The 26,571-nt window shown below is 35.6% G+C and overlaps 3 protein-coding genes across 8 annotated transcripts in view; 1 reads left to right on the top strand and 2 right to left on the bottom strand.

Annotated features, from left to right (window-relative positions):
- Nucleotides 1–6,436: 6,436 nt before the first annotated feature.
- On the bottom strand, nucleotides 6,437–9,282 carry LOC127795244 (malate synthase, glyoxysomal). Its single transcript, XM_052326798.1, has 4 exons — nucleotides 8,545–9,282; nucleotides 8,021–8,346; nucleotides 7,583–7,913; nucleotides 6,437–7,255 (listed from the first exon to the last, which is right to left on the bottom strand). Exons 1-4 carry the CDS (start codon nucleotides 8,935–8,937, stop codon nucleotides 6,608–6,610), a joined length of 1,698 nt encoding a protein of 565 aa, XP_052182758.1. The 5' UTR covers nucleotides 8,938–9,282; the 3' UTR covers nucleotides 6,437–6,607.
- Nucleotides 9,283–12,128: 2,846 nt separating this feature from the next.
- Nucleotides 12,129–24,948, top strand: LOC127793924 (cyclin-dependent kinase G-2-like). Of its 6 annotated transcripts, none has more exons than XM_052324721.1 (6): nucleotides 12,129–12,293; nucleotides 12,768–14,247; nucleotides 14,616–14,772; nucleotides 14,863–14,951; nucleotides 15,063–15,174; nucleotides 15,270–15,696. In XM_052324721.1, exons 2-6 carry the CDS (start codon nucleotides 13,013–13,015, stop codon nucleotides 15,387–15,389), a joined length of 1,713 nt encoding a protein of 570 aa, XP_052180681.1. In that variant the 5' UTR covers nucleotides 12,129–12,293; nucleotides 12,768–13,012; the 3' UTR covers nucleotides 15,390–15,696. The 6 variants fall into 6 exon arrangements, 4 of the variants coding, with proteins under 4 accessions (XP_052180681.1, XP_052180680.1, XP_052180678.1 ...); XM_052324720.1 differs by having other exon boundaries at nucleotides 12,140–13,195; nucleotides 13,340–14,247; XR_008021510.1 differs by adding an exon at nucleotides 24,570–24,948 and having other exon boundaries at nucleotides 12,141–14,247; nucleotides 15,270–15,578.
- LOC127793925 (4-coumarate--CoA ligase-like 9) overlaps nucleotides 16,747–26,571 on the bottom strand; it is a 29,740-nt gene continuing 19,915 nt past the window's right edge. Inside the window, exons 4-7 of the transcript XR_008021513.1 lie at nucleotides 25,504–25,935; nucleotides 24,642–24,948; nucleotides 17,410–17,643; nucleotides 16,747–17,091 (exon numbers count right to left, since the gene is read on the bottom strand). The gene's annotated coding sequence lies outside the window, so the exon portion shown is untranslated. The remainder of the gene's footprint in view (nucleotides 17,092–17,409; nucleotides 17,644–24,641; nucleotides 24,949–25,503; nucleotides 25,936–26,571) is intronic.

Here is a 26,571-nt window from a genome sequence, read left to right as displayed (position 1 = left end):
TATCTATGATTAGATTTTCAAAATAACATTTCCAAAATTACTTTTTAGATTAGATGTTGGACAAAAGTCCAATTTTAATTTGATTTAAAACAGTAATTTATGATGTAATTTTTATATTTTTTCAAGTCAGAAGACATACCCCTTTTAAGTAATGTTTGTTAAAATAAATAAGATAAAGTTAAAATAATTTTCAAATTAAGATATAAAATGATGAAGATAAAGATAAAAAATATTTTAAAATTTTTATTATATTATTTGTTAATATTTTAAAAATATATTAGGGTATATATAGATTATTTTTTAAAATAAATTTATCTTTAAAGTGAGAGATAAAGATAAATTTATCTAAATAATTTCAGATAAAAAGTCATGAAATTTTTTTTTAGTATTGTTAGATAAATTTAATGAATATATGTATGTATAAATATATAAATTTATGAAAAAAATAAAAAATGCAGCATAATTACGAAAGTTGTGACTAAAAATTGAAAATTGTTTCTATAAGTTGTTACTTTGATAGGATCGACCAATTTTAGAAATGAAAGAAATTGTCAACGTCGAGTCAACGCCGTGTAGATATAAGCAAAGTGAGAGTGTTTGACAAGCGGGGATGATAGCGGTATTCTATGTATATATATATATATATATGTTTACGTAAACATCATACATGCCTGCCTATGCATACATAACATATTATATAATTATGGTGTAATTCGCTCGATATACATATATAATAATAAATAAAAATAATATACTTTGACAATTAATGTTTGATTGTTTATATTTTTTAAGTAAAATTTATATTAGCAAACTTAGATGCAGTGATAAAATTAATTTGAACTTGAATCTTATTAACATATATAATCTTTATTGTCTAAAATTTTACTAATATAACACTAAAATTAAAAAATAATAATTATTATTATTTATATAATAGAATAGCTAGGTATCACCATCATCTTGATTTTTGGCTGGGATGATCCTATGAAAGTAACATTGGAGAATCGTATGACTTTAGACAATAAAGATTATTTATATTATATAATCTTGTCTTGTCCATAAACTAATTAGTTTTATGAACCCAATTTTATTACAGTCAAGGGGCTGTCTATTCCATAGTGAATAAGTTCGGATGAGCAATTAGTGGATAATCCCTGATTCGTTATCAGATGGCCATATCATCGAACTCGCTTAGCCGCCGTATGATAGGCAATTACCCAAATTAAAATTTCACTGATTGCTCATTTTGATTATAAAAAAAAAAAAAAACTGTATTTAATGAGCAAGATTCCAACTTTAATTATAAGGGTTAAAAAGGGTTTTTATGCTATTTTACCATTCCTTAATTTGTATATTTTAATAAGAAAGTACTATTTATCCAAAATTAGTTTGATCTTTCAAAAATGGGATTTTATTTAGATTTCAGTTTCTTATGCCATCTTGTAATAGCCAATTAATATTCAATTACATTTATTGTCATAATTAAGACTTTAAAGAAAGTAGGACGATAGAATGAAAGCACAAAAATATATATTATTTCTATATAAAGTATATTTGAACTCTCCATTGATGCATAAGTTGTTTACTTTCTCAATGAATGAGTGAATCAATTTTGATCTTACGGTTATAATATATATATATATATATATTTTTTAAGTCAATATTTTTCACGTGATTAATTATTTAATAATGATAATATTTAATTATTCATACAATTAAACTTGTCATATAAATAATATCAGTCGTCATTCAAAATTAAAGATGAAAAAACCCAACTCAAGTAAAAGTAAGAGTTGTGAATAGAGCTAGGAAAAGAGGTATCGTAAGTCAAGAATTTTGTTTTATTGTTCGCGAGCAAAATGAGAGAAGGGTGTCGTGAGATTCATACACTCACTTTTTATAAGTCGCGTCGAACAATATAACAGGGCCTCGTAAATCAACAAACAAACTATATATATATATATATATATATTAGACCAATTAATTTAATATCAGGCGCCACTATATAAAATATTAATTGTATGAGAAAACATAGAACATTAATAGAGATGCTATATATGTTGATTGGAAAAAAACAAGGATGTATATATGGTTAGTTATGGGTCCAAATGGGTAATTAGATATCATGCAGTGTTGAATAAGTGAGTGACTTTCTAGATAAAGATAATTATGACGAGTCATGGCTTTTTCCAGTTTTGATGTTGCCTAAATGCCTACCTCTTTTGAATTTGATCCATATCCAAGTTAGGTCATTCATTAGTATTATGAGGAGGGGGGCCCTAGCTATTATTCACTTAATTAATTATTCATCCAATTTAATTTCACAAGAAAAAATGTTTTAGATTCTACTAATTAAATAGCTTTTTATTCCTGTAATTAATTATTGGCTTATTCATCAATGCAATGACTTTTTGAATTAACCTTCTCATCCAATTCTATCATCATTGGGCCAATTGTCACACTATATTAACCCAAAAAAACAATCACTTATCTCGAGATATTAAATGTTTTACTTATATATATATATATATTAAAGTAGTGGTTCATGTTGTGCATCTATAAATGAAAATATTTTCTAAGTAAAAAAAATTTAAGTAAAATGAGTTTTGGTAGCAAAATTATTTGAGAAATCAATTATTATTTAAATGTTATTAGTGCAAACTTATTATTAACATAGTTAATTTTTATTTTTTAAGACAAATAAATAGATGGTATTAATAAAATATTTTATTAATATAGTTTCATAACACCATTTTCCTTACATAGTACTATATATATATACACGTCTTTTTTATTATTTTAATAAAAATTTGTTCATTTCATTGAATATTTAAAATTCATAAAAAAAAATTAAACTTACTGGACCGTCCAAACCCAATTTGGCCCATCTCCCGTCCTTCATGACTCAATCTTGGCCCATTTCTCTCTCGGCTTGATTCTGGACCTGCACTAGGCTGCAGTAACATCATTGTAGCCTTTATTGGGTATCTGCACATCCGTCTCAGATCTCATCCTCATTAATGACGAATCACATTCATATTAATGAAGGTCACGTCGACACCATACTATCACTTAGGAATCCCCACTGACTCCAAATACTCAGTCTCATCACCTGCAAATGCACGACGCATGCATGCAGAATGACGTCTTCTTTCTCTATATCAACCAGCTCTTTTTAGAGCCAATGTATCGTTGTGATCCCGTCTCTAATAACTCTCTTTGGTCAAGAAAAAACACTTACCAATATTGTTATCTATCATTAAATTACATTATATGTTTGTTGTATATATATATATATATATATATAGATTCAATAGGAATTATAAACCAAAATATGTGTGATAAGATTGAATGATATATATGGGCCATCAACCACATCCACATCCACATGGCAAGCAATGAAAGCGAGATCGTACCATTAGTTTGATCTCAAGAACACCACTCTTTGTCGTCTCAAACTTGCCTTTGGCTCCATCCCTGATCAACGAATGTACAATTATAATACAGCCACGGCATGGTGTTACCTTTCAAGAGACCGTGCCCAAATTTAGTAGATATATATATATATATATATATCTTAGCCTACCTAAATTAAGCAAATGCATGCAAGTAGCTAGCTAGCTAGCAATAGCTTTGTTTTTATGATGATAAAACTCTTTTGACGTACGTTTGTGGGCACGTACGTGTTGAAACAAGCAACTCGGCGTGGCCAATCGGGTTGCTGCACATATATGTTGTTGGCAATTGGTCTAGAAGCTTAATTGGCCATGCCCAAATCATTGAGCTGCCCATGACCATCACTCATTTCTGGAATATATTTGAGTGATGTTATATGATCGATCATGTATTCGGGTTTATGTGGCACAGAATGATTGAGCTTAGCACATAGACTACGCACTTATAAGGACTGATACCATATCTAACCCGCAAAAATATAATTAATTCAGGCAATCAATATCTTTTGCTTTCAAACAAAAAAATGTGCTAATATTGTTATTAAGAATAATTTCTCAAAAAAAATCAAGATAGCTTAATTAGAAGATTATATACAATAATGCATATATATGCTGTTAAATGTAGGCATGGGTTTGCATGCAATTGTTGTCGTGGCTACTTGTCAAATATATATCGGTGAAATATATATTTTAGTTCTTATACTTAATTTTTTATTTAAATATTTATTTTTTTTATTATTTTAATTACACCTCTAAACTATATAATTTTAAGTTAATTACATTCTTTAACTTTTTATTATTTAAATTACACCTCAGAAGTATTTTTAATTCATTATCCTCAATAAATTTGTCAATATGTGTAATTGACTCGAAATTATATAATTTAAAGGTGTAATTGAAATAAAAAAAATTAAAAAGTACAATTGACTTAATTTTGCATAATTTAAAGGTGTAATTGAAATAACAAAAAATTTAAATATCTAAATAAAAAATATATATAAATTCAGGGGTTAAAATATATATTTAGCCTATATTTTAGATAATATATATTTATTATATTTAAATATTTTTTTATTAATTTTAAAATTAATATATTTATTATGATAAAATTAACCAATAACAACTATTTTTTTAAATTTAAAAGTAAGCTAGAATAATTTTATATCATCTAAAAAAACATAACACTGAGCAGAGGGGAGCTTTAAATAAATAAATAAATAAATAAAGAGGTGTAACTTGCTATATTTAGCTAGAAAGCTGGCCCTCCCATAATTTGATCACGAGCAACCAATGTCGGTCCACCACGTCACCCAATTTTTAAATTCAAAAAGCTACCTCTTCGAAAGATCCTCCAATTTGACCTCGGCAGCTGGGTTTCTGCCACGTATACGGCGGTGGCCAGGGGGGGAAGAGGGCATCTCGGATTAGTAACTGAGAAAATAATAATAATTAAAACAAACAAACGGCTATTACACTTCAACTTACACTTCAACTTTTATTATTATTATTATTATTATTAATTAATATAAAAGTAATGTACTTATTACTAATTAATTAATACACAGCGTTTAAAAATAAAAATAAAAATGATGTGTATTCAATATAACTCTTAATTAATAATAACAACAGAGCATGGGTTAAGCACTAATTATTACTATTTATTTGTATAATATTGTTATAAAATATTGTTTTTTATATATATATAAAAAGGGGGGCGGGGGGGGGGGGGGGGGGGGGAGCTAGAAGAACCAGAAACGCTTTTGCTTTGGGGGAGACATCCGACAGCAGACAAACGTAACTACCGGCCGGCCCCCTACAACATATATTCTTTAATTCTTTATTGACCTTTTTTGAGTGGGGAGGGCTTGCGTTTGAATTGGAATGGATGCATCCTTAAAACCCTAAATCCTCCTCCTCCTCCTTCTCCTCGGCCTTACTCATGAAACCTAGTGAAGAAGTCATTTTCATAGGTACTAGGACTGCAATTCTTAAGGTAAGGGTGGCATTTCAAAAGTTGGATTTCCTACTCACTCCGATCTGATTATGCCCCCAATGGCATAACTGAGTAGCAAATGAGGGGTTATAAAGTTATGTTGGAGAGTCTTAATGTGGGATCAATTTTTGAAGAAGGTAAAATTTGTATCTTTTTGAAAATAATTTTTAATAAGTGTCGGTGGACGTAATTTTAAAAAAATAAAAAATAAATCCTGATCTCCTAGGCACATCCCTGATATATCTCTCTCGCGATAATCCTGAAACGTGTTCGACAAGGATGTGAGTGATAGCGCATAATCTAAAAGTGGATCTGATTATTATTATTATTATTATCTTCCCAAATGTTTATATAAATTCTAATTTTTTTAATTATCTCTACCTACAATTATGTTTATTTATACAAGAAATATCATTTTAGATAAGAATGGGTTTTTAAACAGTTGGGTTTAGGTCTTGTAATATTTCTTAGGCCATAGTTTAGACTAAAATAATAAATTTGGGCTTCAATGGTGGGCCTTGAAAACTTTTAATGCAGGTAGAGGAATTTTGATTTAATTCGGGCTATATGTTGTAAAGCTAGGCCCAATTCGATGTTAAAATAAAAAAGGGTCACTTGGGCTTGAGGGGAGCCCAATGTTTAATAATAAAGAATGTGATAATAAATCATGCTCATATGAACGCTAACTTAAGGGGCCAAGAGTTGCTCAAGACAGGCTAAGGGCTTGGTGGAATTTTTAATAGAGAAGCCCAAGTTCTCTATTGAGAGAATAGGCCCAAGTTCAATGACACATACGACCCATGTTCAAGTCAGGAGGTTAACATGGGTAGTAAAGGATTAGTTTAAGTGAGATTATGTTGATCCTAATATTAAGTTGTTAAACCTAATAGGATTTAGGTGAAAATAAGAGATTTAATTAAGCATTTAATCAAAATTTAATGGATTAATAACATGTTTAATGGTCGAGACATTATGCGTACCAATCAAATTTGAAATAAACTCATTTATAATAACATCATTGTGGCTCTTATTGAATATTAGACAGAATAAATACTATTTAAAAAAAACAGTAAAAACTTCAGAGGTGAAGGACTAGCATGAAGGCCCAAAGCAAACACAGAAGGCGAAATGCATTGATTTGATGCTGTATTCAAAAACTTCAGAGCCTGGATGGGTGATGGATGACAATGTAATTATAGGCATCTAAGGTGAGGAAATCATCCAAAGATGGGCTTGTGCATTGCCTGGTAAAAACCTTGCAAGCCTCCTTATAGTTTCCTTTGATGAACTTTTCTGTTCCCACTTGATTCTCAATCCTGGCCATCTCCTCTTCAACCACCCTCCCAAACAGATCCAAGCTCACCCTCTCTCCAACCCCATCTCCATCCAATTCCACTCCATATTTGAGCCACTGCCAGCTTTGAACCCGGCTGATCTCGGCCGTGGCCGCGTCCTCCATGAGGTTGTAAAGAGGAAGAGATCCAATTCCCGTCAGCCACGCCCCCAAATATTGGATCCCCACCCGGACGTTGAGCCGGAGGCCTTCCATGGTCCGGACCCCACTAGGCCTTTGCAGGAGGTCCTCTTCGGTTAAGGCTGCTGCATCGTGGCGCTTAGCGGCTTCGATTTGGTTGGGCGAATTGCCCATGTAGTTGTTGAAGATTTCCATGACGGTTGGAATGAGGCCCGGGTGGGCTGCCCAAGTTCCATCATGCCCTGCCTTCACCTCTCTCAGCTTGTCCGTCCTTACCACCTCCATTGCTGCCTCGTTAGCTGCCGGATCATCTTTGATTGGAATTTGAGCTGCCTGTTCAACAATCAAAATTAGCGGAGAAGTACTGTTTAGGCTGCTAAATGGAATTCATAGAGAAAGCCAATATCCTCTATGCCATAAACTTGAACCAAATCTTATTGCCAAATTTCTTTAATTATCCAAAGTTCAAAGAAATAGAAACTAGTTTAAAGTGGGGTTTTAAATTTTCTTTTTTGAGACATCCTAAGTCACTAGACTCTCTATTATTTTAAGAAAGTTCTTATTTATATGAATTTTTTATTTTATTTTTTTATAAAAAGAAATTATATTCACAACTCGATTCCCATCTTTTAATGATCAAATTAAAAAGAGAAATCTTACCATGCCTCCCATGGCATGCACATCTCGTTTATGACAAGTTCGAATAAGGAGATGAGAGTAACTTTTCATGAAATGTTCAGTCATGCTAACTTGAACCCTATCTGGAAGTATCCGATCAGGGTGGGCCTGAAAAGTCTTCACATAACTGAATATGTAATCCCATCTTCCACAATTTAAACCCAAAGAGTGATGCCTCAGCTCATACAAGATTTCATCCATTTGGAACGCAGCCGGAAGTGTCTCTATCAGAACTGTGGCCCTGATGCTACCTCTCCCTATTCCAACCCTTTCCTCTGCCCTCTCAAACACACTCTTCCATATTCTAGCTTCCCTACCAAAACATATACAAAACCAAATCAAATCGTATTTCATAATCAAACAAGGACCATTTTTGGTTCAAATCAGAGTCCAATGTGTGTGTTGGGAGCTTAATTTTACCTGGAGTGCTCCATTTTAGGAAGATAAAAGAAAGGGCCAAAGCCTCCACCTTGGGTTCGCCGGAATCCTGCATGGTTGTGGTAAAAGTAGAGGCCAAAGTCCACGAGACAACCGATTGCCGGTTCGCCGTCGATAATGATGTGGGCCTCAGGCAGGTGCCAGCCTCTCGGGCGCACAAAGAGTTTTGCAGTCTGGTCGTTTAGCTTGTAAACCCTGTTCCTGGCCTTGTCATAGAAGCATATGGTTCCCTCTACAGCATCCTTCAGGTTAACTTGCCCTCTCATCAGGTTCTCCCATGTTGGAGATAATGAATCTTCAAAGTCAGCCTAATTCACAGAGTAAATTTTTGTTTCCATTAGATTTGGTTGATGATGAAGTTAGACTAAGGTCGACTCGAATTTAAAAAAAAATAAATTAAATCAAATCAAACTAACTTAACCTCGTTATTACATTTATTTAAACCCATGACATGAACATCCTTGGCGTCAAAATATAGTCTTGAAACGTTGCGAAAGACAACTTACCATGAAAACCTTGGCTCCAGAGTTGAGGGCGTTGATGATCATCTTACGCTCGACCGGTCCGGTGATCTCCACCCTCCGGTCCTCCACAGCCGGCGGCACTGGAGCGCACCTCCACTCACTCTCCCTCACGCACTTGGTCGCCGGATCAAACCCGGGCAAAGCCCCGCCGTTGAACCTGGCCTGAGCCTCCTTCCGGCACTGCATCGCATACTTGACATGACTTCTGAACTCCCTCTCCAAATCAGCCACAAACTGCAGTGCATCCTTGGTAAGAATCTCGGCAAACTCTTCGTCGTATCTCCCCCTGACATCCACCCCTTCCGGCGCGTCGTAGCAGGCGCCGCCCTTCTCTCCCGCCGGAGCAGTGTAGTCGGAAATTCCATGGCCCATCATCTTGATATGTATCTTTTTTGTCTTGTTAATTTGTTAATTAATGTTAGCAAGACAATAAAATAATTATATTATTAGTCAAATATATTTATTATAATATTATATTTAAACTAACAGTATATAAATACTGAAATAATATAATATTGTGTAAGAAAAAATAAAAATACAACAATATGGATGATAAAATCGAGATTTGTGTAACACAGTTTTCTTAAAACAAATTCGTTCGCCTCACGAAAGTGCTAAAAACTATTTGACATCTGTTTCTTAGAATACAATGCTTTACAGAATGAAAAATTAACACAAATTTCAAAACTTAACAACAAATTAAAACACTAATCGAATATTATTAAAATTGAAAAAGTCTGAAATTTTTATAGAATAATTCTTCTAATAATTCTATCCTTATTTTTCAAAGAAAGAACCCTCTATTTATAAAGAAAATGGAAGAAAAAGGGGGAGGCAGTTTCTAGGGTGGGTGCTTCCCTTTAATAATATTTTATAATATAATATAAAATTATATCTTTATATATTATATTAATTAAATAATAATTATGTAGTATCTCTATATTATTAATTTCAATCAGCCATCTTAAACAGTATATGTATAGTGTATTTTCATAATTCAACATATAATACACTTTTTATATTTTTTTCTTTTATAATAATATAAATTATATATTATAATACATATGTCTCAAGTAATTTTTCAATCAATTTCTTATTTATCTATTTATCAATTTAGACACATAAATATATAAATATTTAAAATTTTTCAATAATTAATTCCAAGTAGGTGGTGAGTTTGGAATGGCGTTTCTGGCATATATAATATAAAACAAGAAGGACGAAGTGGATAGGCACTGATGGTAGCAGTCAGTCATGGATGGTGATGGGCTGCTATATTTGGAAAGTGAATGGCGTTAGGAGCTTCAGTTTGATAAGGCGTGACGCTGTGTTTCTTGGTTGGCTCGGCTGGCGGGAGAGGAGAGGATTATGGTTGGGAAATTTTATTGTGTCTATCCACGCATCCATATCATCTACCATGTATATATTATTGCCATTCCAAAACAAAGATGAGAACAAAGTCCTTCGATTCCTGTGCAAATAATGAGAATTTTTTATGGAACTACGTTTGACTATGTTTTTGAATTGGATCACAATATTTATAATGTAATTAATATATCGATAAATCTATTTGGATAGAATTTATCCGGATAGAAAAATATTTAATGCTTGTTTTATATTATTTTAATTATATTAAATAAAATAGGAAGATAATTTTAATCTTATAAAAATTCTAATTCTTCACTTGTCTGAAACTCCCGCTTAAAACTATTGCTCAACATATTAAAGTTGCACATTTTCAAAGCAAAAAAAATTAATTATGAAAATGAATAATGACAATCGTGACACTTAGGTTATAAAAATAAATAATGACAAAGCAAAAAAAATTAGTTATAAAAATAAATAATGACAATCATCTGTGTTAAAGTTCGCTCAATGTGGGCGGACTACATGTTAGATGCAGCCCGCTGTTGCATCATGCAGCAAGCGCAGCGGACTGCATGTTAGATGCAGTCCGCTACTTAGATGCAGCATCGGGCGGACTGTTGCAGCAGGCGTAGCGGACTGCATGTTAGATGCAGTCCGCTGCGCATCATGCAGCCCGCTAGCGGGCTACATCTAAGATGTAGTCCGCCAGCATTGTATTTGACAGACTGCATTTAGATGTAATCCCATCAGAAATTGGGGATTGTTTGAATTATTGTACGGGTTTTATTATTGATATTTTTGTTATTTGATGTCTTTAATGATCTCGTGCGTCAATTAATTCAAGTAAAGTAGAATAATTTGTATTTAAAGTCACTATGACTCTTGAGATTCTAAAAATTCATTAACTCAGTTGAGAGACTAAAATTTAAATTTAACAAGGAAAAGAGAATGAAATTTTGACTTGTGAATAGAATTGGTATTGTTGGTAAATAAAATGTTAAATGACTTTCTTATCCTAACATTAATAATTGAAATGACAAAAAAAGACAATTCTATCTGAACCAATTCTATCCAAATAGTAAGGTCCTTAATATATATGATGGTCCATCATCTTGGGAGGATCGTCTTTATGCGGTTCTCAATGATTATGTTCTTAATTACGTCAGAAAAGGTAAATTACAGATTGGATATTTAGTTCTTGCGTAAGCTGAGAATTAAACTCATAACCTATCGAATTGACATTGATATATTATTTATCCGACCGTTCGACCTATATCCTATGAGCAATCTTGATAGAAGTTAAACTAGTTCACAATAAATATATTTCACACGTTTTTTAAGTTAAAAAATATATATTTGATATGCTAACTTAGTATTTATATTATTATTTAATTTAACTTAGTTATATAAATTTGATGGATAAAAAGACCCACTTGTTTAACTGGGTCAATGAAAGGGGGAATAGGAATTGATATTTTTCTCTTATTTGATTTAATTGATGCGATTAGATCAGATCAAATACCAAAATCTTATTAATTCTTAGTAAATAAATATTCGATTGTAATAATAAGTTAAATATATATTATAAAAATATATTAAAAAAATTACAAAAAGTGTATAAATCAATATTATTATTGTCACGAACATGCCATGATGAACAAATAATTTAATATACCATTATCTATTATATTAACTAACCAAACATCTCATTTCATTTTGGTGTGAAATAAAAAATTTAATGATTGCCTTTCCAATGTGAACTAAATAAATTTATTTTAAATAAACAGAAAAAAAAACTTTGTACGGGCCTTTTTTTTTGGGCTGAGATCTTTGTATGGGCTTGTGGATGCATCAAATTCATAATAAAATAATTTAAGGTCTTTAACAGATAGTCAGGCCCAATATTTTAGTTGGACGGAGATTCAAAGCCCAATTGTTAATAAATAGCTCGTGAGCCCAAAAATTGTACTCTCACTAGTGTATAAGGTGGGGGCCCAACCCAAACTATGGCCGGCTTCTCGCTTGTCACGCAAGATGGTGTGGTGGCGGTTCGACAATAATGGGCTTATGTGAAATATAGAAAGATTACAGAGGCTTAATCTGTAAATTGTTAAATTAAAGGGATGTTCCTAGAATTTAGCCTATATGAGGGCAGGTGAGTGCAAAAATAAAAATCTGAACTCCAGCCGCCTTAGGGAATAGGCGGAACGTGCATATAAAGTCTGGACTCGAGACGAGGAATCGATAAGAATACGTTTCTGAAATTTTTGAATCCTTACTGTTTGCATTCGGTGGCTCACAACACCCTCTCCGTTACCGGTTGCTGGTGGCCCCCGTCGGCGAGAAACAATATTCTCTTTCCGGTAAGACCTTTAGATCCCTGCGATTTATCGGGAGCAAATCCCTCTCGAGGAAGAGTGAGAAAAGGGAACGGCATCGATTGTTTAATTGCATCGAGAAATATCTTGATCTCGTCTATTTCCGCTGAATTTTCTGCAATAGAATCTATACCATCGATTACGTGATTTCATGGTTATTTTGACCGTCGTCTTATTTTCGTTGATATTTATAGTTTATACAGTGCTAGGGTTTTGTTTCCTGTAAATTCGGGAATGAAGAACAATTAATTGAAATATTGATCGTGGGGCTTGTATTGCAAAAGATCTGTTTGTTTAGGTTTGATATAGGGGTTCAGTTTTTTCTATTTTTGTTCTGTTTGTCTGCTTAAAGAAAAGAGTCCTTGGTTGCCTGCTTAAAGAAGAGTCCTTGTTTTATTTTTATTTTATTTGCCTGCTTAAAGAAGAGTCCTTGGTTGTTAACAATCATTATGGCGGCAGGGCAAATCGATTTCACAAGGAGAGATGTTCATTACTCTAAAAAAGACGCTTTCCGCTGTAAAAGCGGCTACCATAACAATCAAGACTGTAATGTCAAACATAACAATGGGTGCAGCTTTTCTGAGGCCGTTGGTGGAAGAGATGTTAATAGGCAGGGGAGAAGATTTGCTAGCGGGACTAGTGGCTATGAACTGGGTGAGTTATCAGATCAAAGCAAGTCCAGCAATGCCTTCGCTCAAACGTCCATGGCTGGGAACTATGAGATTTCAAAGCCCAAAGATGAGGTCTCGATGCCTATGGAAAAGAAGAGGAAATATTCACCAGTTTTTGGGCACACGGAGGACAAGAGACTAATTTACTCAGAGAGAGTCACCAAAGAAACTGCTCTTCCCTGCTCTATGCCATCTTTGCCAGAATCCTTCATGAAGGTATCAAATGTATATTCTATAACAGCTATTAAGCTTCAGGGCTTTCATGCATTGCCTACTAAATCTCATGAGGCAGCTGGCCCAGTGGGGAATTATGAATCCAGGCATCTGATTGGTTTGCTCTCTTCGTTGCCTCAAGAGCAGGGAAGGAGCAATGATGAAGAGGTGATACAGGTGGAAGATGAGCACCCCAAGGTTCATCAAATCTCGACATCCAGGTGGGCATCATTTGAGGAAGACTCACTTGGTGAAACATGTTATGAGGATAGAGATATTCCTGGTAGGAGAGTTGTTCAGCAAGTGGATTTTTTGAACAGTCCTGAAAGTGGGGAGTTATGTGAAGAGATTTTGAACCCTACAAGGAGAGGTGGTAACTCAGATAGTGAGGGGAGCACTGATGTTTTTTTGCAGAATGGTAAGATGCATGATGAGATTGCTGGTGTTAGCCATAACTCAGATCTAGAAGATGACAAAGATTCCTCTGGGTTTCTTGAACCTGCAGCCCCTAAAGCTAGAGATGGCAACATGCCTCGAGGTTGTAGAAGTGTTTTTGAATATGAGAAACTTAGCAGGATAAATGAAGGCACGTATGGTGTTGTGTATAAAGCTAGGGATAAGAAAACAGATCAAGTTGTGGCATTGAAGAAGGTGAAGATGGAGACAAAAGGTGATGGCTTCCCACTGTCATCTTTGAGGGAAATAAGTATTCTTTTGTCTCTACACCATCCTTCATTAGTGGATTTCAAAGAAGTTGTCATGGACAGCCATCAAGATGTCTTTATTGTCATGGATTACATGGAACATGACCTCAAGGGGCTCATGGGGACTATGAAACAGCCTTTTAGTGAAAAAGAAGTAAAATGCCTGATGCTACAGCTTTTGGAGGGAGTCAAATATCTTCATGATAATTGGGTTCTCCACAGAGATTTGAAGACGTCTAATATACTTCTAAACAACAGCGGCAAGTTGAAAATATGTGACTTTGGAATGTCTCGCCAATATGGGAGCCCATTGAGAACGTATACCCCTTTGGTTGTCACTTTGTGGTACAGGTGAGTTGTAGACTATTCAAACAACTTGGTGAATGTCTTTCTTTCTTTCTTTTTTTCCTTTATTTTTTCCAGTGGCTAACTTGTTGAATATCATCACTTCCAGAGCAACAAATATTGTGCATCAACCTTAGGTTATATGTATAATTTGCATCCTGCCTGAAAACGTCTTAATAACCCTACCCAATGAACTCCTCATGTTTTAGCATTGCCACCTGCATTTTCCTTTTGATGGGTGTGATACTTCCTGAATTGCTTTATTCTTCAATTTGATAACCCGAGAAGCATTTCACCCTTAATTTATGTTGTCCTCCGTACCTTATTTCGTAGCTTTTCTGTACATATATTAATTCTACACGCTCAATGGTCAGTCTCTACCCACTTCATTCCAGGGCACCTGAACTTCTGCTTGGAGCAAAACCATATTCAACTGCAGTGGATATGTGGTCAGTGGGTTGTATAATGGCAGAGCTATTAGCAAAGCATCCCCTATTTAACGGGAAAACTGAACTTGATCAGCTTGACAAGGTAATGTTGTTTCCTTGATGCTGTTTTCAATATTTTTATTCTTCTGGACTACTCATTAATTTATTTACTATATATATATATATATTGCAGATTTTTAGAATTATTGGCGTGCCAAATGAGACAAACTGGCCAGGATTTTCTGAATTGCCAGGAGCCAAAGTTAAGTTTGTTAATCAATTGTAAGTATCTATCTGCTCCCTAAACCTCTTAAACCCTTCATCGAGTGATTGAATCTGCTTCCCGTAGTCCACTCACTATATATATATATATATATTCTGCAATTTCTGCAGGAGGAATACATTGCGCGAGACGTTTCCTGCCATTAGCTTCAAGGGGTCTCCGGTACTTTCGGAGCGGGGCTTCGATTTGTTGAGCCGGCTTCTAACTTGTGACCCTGAGCAGGTCAGTACGCTCAAATTTCTACGTTTTTTGCCATGGCCTTGTGAGATTCTGATAGTGTAATATTATTAACGAAGATAATCTATTGTTTTATACAGCGAATTACGGCTGAAGCTGCTCTTAAGCATAGCTGGTTCCATGTGGAATCCGCGCACGAGCGGCGTTCTGTCCAGGAATCCCTTGCCAGGAGGCTCAAGTCAATGACCACCTATTGCTAGCCAATGTTTAAAAAGCAGGCCTCAACGTTTTGACTATTGCAGCACGGAATGAATGAATTAAGGATTCCGTGAAACTCAGGTCAGCTTAAGAAATTGGGGGTGTGACCTCGAATTTCGTCCCGGCAAGCTGTAATTTTTTCATGTATCATAGGAAGAGTGGAAGCTTGCGGCAGGGTTTGAACAGAAGCGGTAATAATTTTTTCCCAAGTTTTGGCCTTTGCGTATGGTTGTGCCTACCTTTGAAATCCTAATCTGATCGATAAGAGATAATTCCAATAGTTGTACGAAGTTATGAATCTTTTGTCTACTTGGCATGCAGCCTGCATTAAAGGATGTCAGCGCTATCAGCTTCAAATCTGAGTCCATTGAGGCTTTGCCTTTGCCCTGATGGTTGTCACGATGATCGAAGTCGATGACAACCGCCTTTTAAGTTACATAAAACATATGAGCATTTTGGCCTCATGAGGTCCTTTTGAGTAACCAGAAATTGAGACCGCCTTGAGTAACGTGAAATTAAGACGAGGTCAGTTGAATCATAAAAATTTAAATGATAATAAGTTTATGAAGTTGAATTAAGTTATAATATTAAATAATTTAATTATTACTTTTAATATATAAAAGCTGAAAGTGCGGACATTGTATCATTTAAAAAAATTATTTTAACAAATTATGTATAATTTATAATAATTATAAAATATGTAACTAATATAAAAAATAAATATATTTAAAGAATGGGTTTTAACCAAATGAACATGTATATATTTTAAAAAATTATCAAGGCCATTTGCACCCAAATGGGTCCCCATCTGCAGGACAGATGGAGAAGAAAAGCAGGTTGTGGCGGGCGACTTGTTAGAAATTTTTTCTTAGTGAAAGAAGGAAAGGAATAAAATGATTGAATAATTTTGGTTAAAAATTCTTTTAAAAGAGTAACATAGACATATTAGCTTATTTTTTAATATAACGTATTTTACTAATTTTTTAATTTATCAAATAACTACGGTAGTGTGTTTAAATTCTAACTCAACACAACTTACATAACATAAAAATTCAACGCAAATATCAACTTACTAGCATTGAAGTGTCGCAGCAACATGAATACATTAAGCAAAAGGAGAAATGAAGTGGCATGTGACCAAAAGTTTAAAAATTCGGCACAAATGTAACGCTATCAATTCACTCAAAAGAAATACCCGCTGTAATTTCTACCGTTTTTGTCAAGCTAAAAATCCCAATTTTAGTCTAAGTTGGACACCTAGTTAATCTCAAATATTTTTTAAGTTCATAATCACTTGCTAGAGATTTGGAGAGGCTCTCATGTTGCTTGTAACATTATGATTCAGCGATCCCTAAGCAAGAATGTTAATTGATGATGACTCCTTAATTATAAAATTGAATAATAATATAATTAAGACTTCCAAATACATTACTGATACAAGATTAATAAAAACAATGATTGCAAAAACATCAATAAATATTTAGATATAACATGGATACTAATTAACAGGAAGCCCCACTGGTAACCGTCCCTTGCAGGCTTCTTACTTTTTTTTCTATTTTACCCATCATGCTTTCCTCTTATAGAGTTGCCTGAGATGTAAATACATAATCTGAAGGAAGAAAACTACTGTAATTGAGGATATGATGGCATACCTTACAATGAAAAACCTATGCCATCCACAAATGAAGCAATTCCCAAACCCTGTGGAGTTGAAAAACCATCTCGTAAGCCAGATCTAAGGCAGGTAAATGAACGAAAACAATCAGAAGTTATTGCGAAATGGAGTGACAGAAATGAACGCCCCACAAAAGATGGTGCCATGGATGGTAATCCCTTCAACCACCTTTTAAAATGCTCTGACCTACTCGACAAAAAAGCTCCAGCAGGATTTCATAAAAAAAAATGTCACAAAACAGTGATACATTCCTTCCAAGTTGAGTACTGCCTACCAGAAAGTGCTGGGAGAAAAGGAAAAAGAAAAACAAAAAGAAAAAATGATAATTAGGTTTGAATTCTTACTGGCATCGATGCTCCTGTTGTGCCATTAACCCAGGTTAGAGAAAAGCTGTAGCTGTGGATGACGAATCAACTGAGAAAGTTTGTGGAAATCTCATTTAAAGCTGAAAGAAATGGTCTTCCCAAGTACAAAGGTAAACAGAGATAATTCAATGAAGAAGATTGTGTTAATTAGGCCCCGATCAACCGCCCATCCAAAAATTGTGAATCCTCCACGATTTGACTGTAAATATGTAACTGACAAACCCAAGAAAACTTCACTGATCACAACATGTACATAAAGAAGCATTATGTGCAAGCATGTACGTGGCTATAGACACAGAACAGAAGGGTGTGATGCTAAATCATTTATGTTGAAGTGTTTTAAGTGTGCATGGGACTATTGAAGTACGTGTGCATAGTGCTGTTGGAGATAACGAGCCATTCAAACTCCAAGCCAAGAAGATAAGTAGAGAAATATATTCTTATTTGTTGTTGTAATCTACTGGATAAGAGTAAATGTAATCAAAATCTTAGATAGTAGGAGTGTAATCTAGTCCTAAAGTTTAGGAGATTTTTTAGGAGTTCCTGTATATATATACTCATACCTCATGGATGAATAATTAAAGGAAGAAATATTATGTTTCTCCACGGTATTAGAGCCATTGATTCTGGCCTGATTCAACCCTAGCCCTAAAAGTGCAGTCTGTGTACTATTTCTTCCTCTGCAGTCAAGAGAGCCTTCATTGCTCATCATCATTAAATCAATCACGATGATAGAGACTTCTGAGGTGATACCAACCGTGACAATAGGTGAATCTCTACCTGTTGATCACCCTATTGGAACTGGGGACTCGCCTAACTTGCATCAATCCTACTGGCTAGATAGTAGGAATTACCTCCAGTGGGAACAACTCATCAAGACCTTCTTTAAAGGAAGGGGTGAGATCAGTCACCTAACAGGGACTACTCCTAAGGACTCAGATTCGAATTTTGCAACCTGGGATGTTGAGGATTCCCTCATCATGTCTTGGCTTTGGAATGCAATGCAGCTGGAAATCAACAAGAATTATATGTTTCTTGAAACAGCAAAGGAAATATGGGAGACGATGAGACAAACCTACTCCAAGGTGAAAGATGCCTCGGTGATCTTTGAAATTAAAACAAAGATCAGTTCCATTAAACAAGGTCGGTCCATGGTTACTAAATACTACAATAAAATGAGGGGATTGTGGCTAGAGCTTGATCATTACCAAGCCATAAAAATGATATGTAAAGAGGATGCTACTACCTTAAATCAATTTGTTGGAAGAGACTGCATAGTTGAGTTTTTGGCAGGTCTAAATCCAGAGTTTGATCAGGTTAGAATACAGACTCTTGGAAGGGATAAGCTTCCTACTTTAAATGAAGTGTTTGCCAATGTGAGAAGTGAAGAAAATCGAAGGGGGGCTATCCTAATGAGTATAACACAAAAGGATCAGCATTGATTTCCAGCAACAAAGAAGGTGCAGGAGGCAAAGTATGGAAGGCAGTAGCCCAAACCAAGACCGGAGGTCGAGAAGGGCAGTGGTGCACCTTTTGCAGCAAGCCTCGACATACTAGAGAGACATGTTTCAAGCTCCATGGGAAGGAGGTTATCCTAAATAAAATTGGAGGATTCAGGAATATGAGACCACAAAGTTACCTTTCAAACAAGGAGCAAGCGGAAGAAGGAGATAAAGGAGATGCAATTGGAGCAGATCTCAACCAACTTAATGCAGAGGAAATAACTAAGCTGAAGGCATTCTTAAAGACAATCAATGAGGGAGCATCTTGTTCCATTGCACAACAAGGTAAAAGACTTATATTTAATCCTTTTCTTGCTTCCAAAACTGATAGGAATAACATGTGGGTCCTAGATTCCGAGCCACTGACCATATGACTCCCAATATCCATATTCTTGATACCCATGAGCCTCTTGAGACTACTAAACGAATCATCATTGCCAATGGGACTTCCGTTCCCATCAAAGGAAAAGGCAAGGTCCATTTCAGCCCTCAGTTGTCCATTAATCAGGTACCTTATGTACCTGATTTGACCACCAGCCTAATCTCCATAAATCAGCTCACTAAAGACTTAAATTGCCATGCTATATTTTCTCCATATATGTGTAAATTTCAGGCCAAGGATACAGGGAGGACGATTGGTGTGGCTAAAGAACATCACGGGCTGTACATCCTACAAGGAGAGAATACTTATCCTAAGGAAAGGCAACTGCAGGCAGCTTATTCAGCTTCTAATCAGTCTACCATCTGGCTTCACCACCTTCGATTAGGTCATCCACCTTTCAGTTTATTAAAAGGAATGTTTCCTACTTTATTTAAGACTCTAGATCCTAGTGTTTTTCAATGTGATGTGTGTGTTATGGCTAAACATCATAGAGTATCTTATACAATTAGCAATAAACTCTCATCCAAACCATTTGCTTTAATCCACTCAGATGTTTGGGGTCCTTCTAAGATTATAAATTGTTCAGGGGCAAAGTAGTTTATTTCATTCATAGATAATTACACCCGAATGTGTTGGGTTTTTCTTCTAAATGATAAAGCTAATATTGGGACTGTTCTACCCTATTTTTGCAAAATGGTTCAAACTCAATTTGGAACGTCTATTCAAAAATTTAGAACTGATAATGCAAGAGACTATTTCAATAATCACTTGCATCATTTTTTCCAAAAAGAAGGAATAGTCCATGAATCTTTATGCCTAGACACTCCACAACAAAATGGAGTGGTTGAAAGGAAAATTAGACATCTCCTTAATGTCACTCGAACCCTTCTACATCATCATAGTGTTCCAAAACAGTTTTTGGGAGAGGCTGTGTTAACAACAACTTATGTAATTAATAGGGTTCCTTCTAAAGTCCTCAATAATCAAAGCCCTTTCCAATGCTTATCCATATTTTTTCCAGACTTAAAACTGCATTCTCCTCTACCCCTTAGAGTATTTGGATGTGTATGCTTTGTCCACATACCTAAGGTCCATCAAGATAAGCTTGTTCCTAGAGCTCAAAAATGTGTTTTTCTCGAATACTCTCTAACTCAAAAGGGCTATAAATGTTACAATCCTACTTCAAGAAAATTCTATGTTTCCAAGGATGTTACCTTTATTGAGTCCCAACCATTCTTTGGTTCTCAATCGAAGGGGGAGAATATAAGAACTGAGACTGATCTTGAAAATTTCTTCATGTTTCCAGAATCAGCCATAGTAAGCCCTATCCAACTTGATCCTGAATTGTCTATTCCTTCCCCTCCTTAGCATACTCATCAGTCTCCCTCTCATTACCCCTCTTGAACAAGTAACCCAACAGTTACCTCCAACAGATAGGTACAAGGGATCTCCCTGCGTTTACAAGAGAAGGCAACCTAGTGATGATTCACAACCTACACTAATTGCAGCCCCAGATCCAAGCATGGAAGAACACATACCTGGAGATACCGACCCTATTCTACCAGACCTTGAACCCAATCCTATCAATCTGGATCTTTCAATTGCCCTTAGAAAATGGGTCAGAAATTGTACTAAACATCCCTTAGCCAATTTCCTATCCTACCATCGCCTTTCTCCTACCCATAAAAGCTTCCTAACATCCATGGATGCTATTGTTATTCCAAAGTCAATGGAGGAAGCACTAAAGGATCCGAAATGGAAAGAGGCTTTGTTAGAAGAGATGAGGGCTCTACACAAAAATCAAACTTGGGAATTAGAACCACAACCCAAGGGAATTAGGCTTGTTGGTTGCCGATGGATATTCAACCTAAAGTATAAGGCTGATGGTACTCTTAAAAGATATAAGGCAAGACTAGCGGCCAAGGGATATACCCAATCCTATGGGATTGATTATCTTTAGACCTTTGCCCCAATAGCAAAGATGACAACTGTTATGCTTATATCTTTAGCAGCTAACCTGGGGTAGAAGTTACAGCAATTAGATGTCAAAAACGCCTTCTTACACGGGGATTTGAAGGAAGAAGTCTTCATGGAATTACCTCCTGGCTTTACCCAAGAAGGAGCAGGGCAAGTATGCAAGCTAAGGAAAGCGTTGTATGGACTGAAACAGTCCCCATGAGCTTCATTTGGGCGATTCTCAACAGCTATGAATGCTATGGGGTATCATCAAAGTAGAGGGGATCACACACTCTTTATCAAACATGTGGGAGAAAAGGTAACAGCATTATTAGTTTATGTTGATGACATTGTTGTGACAGGAAATAATGAAGCTGAACAGGAATACCTTAAGCATAACCTAGCCAAGGAATTTGAAATTAAAGACTTGGGGGTGTTGAAATATTTCTTGGGGATTGAAGTGGCATACTCAAAGAGGGGAATCTTTCTATCACAACGAAAATATATATTGGATTTACTTACTGAGACAGGTCTACTAGGAGAAAAGGGAACACGAATTCTAGTGGATCCCAAGTTCCCAACATGAAGTTGCTGGAAAATCACAATGGAGATATAGTAGACAAAGGGCAATTTCAAATATTGGTAGGAAAACTAATATGTCTCTCGGCTTAATACATTTTTTAGTCCCTGGACTAATCAAAAAAATGGCTTTAAGGATATCAACTAAATTATGCTCACTATTCATCTCTGGACAAAATAATTTTATACACTTTTAGTCCCTGGCTTAACAGACGTTAACTTTGCCACGTCACTAACGCGTCACTCCTCAGCACTGCCATGTCACCACAGCTTAATGCATTTTTTAGTCTCTGGACTAATAAAAAAAAGTGGTTTTAAGGATATCAACTAAATTGTGTTCACTATTCATCCCTGGACAAAATAATTTTATACACTTTTAGTCTCTGTCTTAACCGACGTTAACTGAGATCTTAATTTTGCCTCGTCACGCTGCCATGTCACTGACACGTCACTCATAATATCCACGTCTGCTGTCCATATTTTTATAAAAAAAAAAAAGTCTACACACACCCAACCATGGCTGTCAGCGGCCATGGGGAGCCCTTTTTCCCCCTTCTCTCTCTTTCTCCTCATTCTGGACCGTTCTTACCTTTGCACCCGTCGTCGATTCAGCCATTGCCAATCTCCTCGGAACAGCTGGGGGTCGAGGACCCTACACCCAGTGGTCGGGGAATGGTTGGGGGTCGGGGACCAAGGTTCTAGGGTTCCCCGACCCCCAACAGCCGACGGCCATGGCGGTCAACCGCCCGACCGCTAGGTTCCCTGTCCCAGCCACGGCTGGGTCGAGTAACCCAACCTCCCCATGGCCGTGGTTGGGAAGCCCAACTGTGGAGACTTTTTTTTTTATATATATAAAAATATAGACAATAGACGTGGATATTATGAGTGACGTGGCAATGTGATGAGACAAAGTTAACGTTGGTTAAGCCAGGGACTAAAAGTGTATAAAATTATTTTGTCCAGTGATGAATAATGAGCACAATTTAGTTGATATCCTTAAAATCATTTTTTTTATTAGTCCAGGGACTAAAAAATGCATTAAGCTCCGGTGACGTGGCAGTGCTGAGGAATGACGTGGCAAAGTTAACGTCTGTTAAGCCAGGGACTAAAAGTGTATAAAATTATTTTGTTCGGGGATGAATAGTGAGCACAATTTAGTTGATATCCTTAAAGCCATTTTTTTTATTAGTCCAGGGACTAAAAAATGTATTAAGCCTATATCTCTCTCATACTAGGCTTGACATAGCATTTGTTGTCAGCTTAGTAAGTCAATTCATGCACAACCCCAATGAGGAACATATGTAGGCTGTAAGGAGAATACTGCATTACCTAAAAGCTACACCGAGCAAAGGTATCTTGTTTGCACCAGGAGCCAATTTAGAGATTCAAGGTATACAGATGCAGATTATGGAGGCTCACTAGTGGATAGGAGATCAACAACCAGATCTTGTGTGTTCTTAAGGGGGCAACTTAGTGTCTTGGAGAAGCAAAAAGCAAGGAGTTGTATCAAGGCCAAGTGTCGAGGCAAAATTCAGGGCTATGGCCCTAGGTGTGTGTGAACTCTTATGGCTGAAGATAGTCCTAGAAGACTTAAGGATTCAAGTGCAAAAGTCTGTTGAACTATTGTGTGATAATCAATCAGCAATTAGTATCACTCATAATCCTGTACAACATGACATGACTAAACATATTGAGATTGATAGGCATTTTATTAAGGAGAAATTAGAGTCCTGTCTCCTCCAAATTTCCTATATCTCCTCTAACCAGCAAGTGGCGGATCTCCTTACAAAAGGATTACCTATCAAGCAGTTTGAAGAACTAGTAGACAAGCTGGGAATGATAAATATTCATTCACCAGTTTGAGGGGAAGTGTTTAAGTGTTTAAGTGTGCATGGGACTATTGAAGTATGTGTGCACAATGCTGTTGGAGATAAGGAGCCATTCAAACCCCAAGCCAAGAAGATAAGTCAAGATAAGTAGATAAATATATTCTTATTTGTTGTTGTAATCTACTGGATAAGAATAAATGTAATCAAAATCCTAGATAGTAGGGGTGTAATCTAGTCCTAAAGTTTAGGAGATTTTTTAGGAGTTCTTGTATAGATATACTCATACATCACAGATGAATAATTAAAGGAAGAAATATTCTGTTTCTACAATTTACATAACATCAAAGGCACTTGAGAGCACAGGCTTGCATATTGCTATATGAAGGGCATATAAAACAAGATTGAAAAAACAGAATTAGTCTGCACATCCTCTCTCCTCATCTGACACTTAATCGAACTTTTGAGATGCAATCAATGTCACTTAATTGAACTTTAAGATGCAATCAATGTGGAAGTGTGTGCATGGGGGGTAAATTAAGACAACTGAGGGGAGGAAAAGGAAAAACACATCTGGTTAGATAATGCATGCATTTGACAAGGAAAATTACACAGATGTATTCAGCCATCCACATACTGGTGCCAGTCAGAATTGCAGCATATTCCCAGAGTCAAATGCTTGTGCTTTATTAAAAGAGTTCATCATTACACGTAACTCTTCTATAGTGGTTGCTAGATTGTTGTATGTTATATGACAAACCTCAACATTGGTTATAAAAACTTAACAAAAATTTGATACAGAATATAAGGACATGCTTGTCCCCTAAACATGGTTTATCTTCTTTAATTTATATTTTACATGCCTAACATTGAATGTGTTCTTTGAGTTTGCAGCCCTAATAAGAAATTCGAGAAGAAGTTGCACAGTGAACAAAGCAAGAAATTTGTATTGTTCTGCATGCATACCAAAGGCTTGTCGCTTGTGGTATGAGGACATATAAGAAGCCAGCTGGGTATTTGTGGGAATGGGAACATAATCAGTTGATTCCAGATCACTTTCTGAGTAGTACATTGGTAATGCACTTGTTGGATTGGCTACTTCCAAGCTTCCTAAATTAGTCATAGATCCAATCTGAGAAGCCCCATTAGGATTGGCTGTAACATAAGCATGCCATCTACTAGCCACTGATGCAATGCCTTGAGCTCTGTGTGTAATCTTCACAGCTGCATGCATACAAAGAATCATTCCAACAAGCTGTACGATTGAAGAGACCTACCATTGCAATACCTTGCACTATCAGTGAGGGTCTTAAGTATTTAACTGAAAAAAACTGAAAAGGATCAATAAATCAAGATGGAATGTTCAAATTCCCCGAGTAACCTGCTACTTGAATATTGTACCCCTACAGACATAAAGTAACAATTCAAAGCATTACAGTAATATCGAAAAGAAAATCAGTATGATGATTGCAGCTATAATTCTTGCTTGGTAATTTCAAGAGAACAGGTTTCTCAGGCCAGAGTGTATCCAATAATTCTTCATGAAAGAATTCAGATTAATATTTAAAATGTATGATAGGAAGTTATCCGCAGGAGGGTAAGAACTGCCAAGGAGGAATTCATATTCTTCAATAACTTGCACATCATAAAGCATATAAATGATAGTATAATTCAGTTAAGAAATAGATAAAGGAATTAATAGAAAGTGAGAATCTCCTTAACAGTACCAGAGGGGCAAATTCATAAAACCCCATAAGTTTCAGTCAGAAAGAAATGAATTCTCATGCAGTATATCCATGAATTATAATCTAATTCGTTCTAAACTTACAACAAAATCACCACCATTGATCAAATTGAGAATTGCATGATTCCCTGTTGTCTGTAACAGAGCAACAAATAGACTAGCCGTCACTGCCAAGAACTCCAAAAGAAGGAATATTCGGAATCTGTGGCTTATTTTGGACACATAATGTGTTAGACAGACGTGCTCATTAATATAAACTGAAACATCCAAATCCCTTTCTAAAAGCTTCCCATAGCTTTCGAAGTGTATCACTTGCAAATTGCAAACCAAACTGAACATAGCAGCGCCTGAGAGAAAAATCAGAGTCAAGTACGTCCATGAGACAAGCAAAGCTATAACGATACCAACAGATTGCCACCATGGATAATGATGCACGTATATGGCACGAGTGATCTCACGTGCAACCTTCAATAGTAAGCACAGTAGTGTCCACGCAGCTACTACCTGGAAAAAGCCCTGAACAGTTGAAATGCAAGGTCAGACTTGTTAACATGATTGCAAAATTCACCAATACATAATCTCAGAAGCTTAATCGTCTCTTAGCTGCATTTTGAGTTTCTTATTTGCAGAGATATCAAATATAATCTGAATGTGACACTTGTTCTGATAGGCAGACGCAGACTGCCAAACTTATTTTGGATTACAGTATTCCTGTCCCTTGTTGCAACACTCTGCTATGGGATCAAAGCTGTAATTTTCAATTACGTAAGTTGGCCTTGTGTACTCTAAAGTCTTGAATAACCGATCACAAACAAAAGTGAAAGCAGTCATTGAAAACATTCAATATAGCCGCACGAGACCAGTTATTCTCTAAGTAAAATCGGGGCTTTAACTGGAAGTTGAAACAAAATCACATTTACGTTCAATAAAAAAATCGTGAGTTTCGTACAAAATTATTCCGATTCTAAATATAGTCAAGGCACCACGGAGAAGTCCAAGCTGAAATTAAGTTTTAAAGTTAATATATTGAATTTTTTCAGTAAGCTAGGAAACCAAATGAGAGAAAAAGACGCGCAGGGAATGAAGTTAAGTATATTTGCTTTTCAATTTGAAAAAGAACAAAATGAAACGCTCATATTCTAGTTTTGGTGA

The sequence above is a fragment of the Diospyros lotus genome, chromosome 2, assembly GCF_014633365.1.
Source record: "Diospyros lotus cultivar Yz01 chromosome 2, ASM1463336v1, whole genome shotgun sequence".
NCBI classification, from domain to species: domain Eukaryota; kingdom Viridiplantae; phylum Streptophyta; class Magnoliopsida; order Ericales; family Ebenaceae; genus Diospyros; species Diospyros lotus.
Note: the sequence above shows the minus strand (reverse complement) of the source record. Positions and strands in the feature narration are given on the sequence as shown.

Bases quoted from the DNA above. Each gene is read 5' to 3' on its own strand.
- LOC127795244 (XM_052326798.1), bottom strand. From the start codon at position 8,937: ATGATGGGCCATGGAATTTCCGACTACACTGCTCCGGCGGGAGAGAAG. The intron at 7,914-8,020 runs GTAAAATTAAGC...ATGTTTTGGTAG, and splicing joins CCTAAAATGGAGCACTCCAG to GGAAGCTAGAATATGGAAGA. The intron at 7,256-7,582 runs GTAAGATTTCTC...ATTGTTGAACAG, and splicing joins TGCATGCCATGGGAGGCATG to GCAGCTCAAATTCCAATCAA.
- LOC127793924 (XM_052324718.1), top strand. From the start codon at position 12,758: ATGGCGGCAGGGCAAATCGATTTCACAAGGAGAGATGTTCATTACTCT. The intron at 14,248-14,615 runs GTGAGTTGTAGA...CTCAATGGTCAG, and splicing joins GTTGTCACTTTGTGGTACAG to TCTCTACCCACTTCATTCCA. The intron at 14,952-15,062 runs GTAAGTATCTAT...CAATTTCTGCAG, and splicing joins GTTAAGTTTGTTAATCAATT to GAGGAATACATTGCGCGAGA.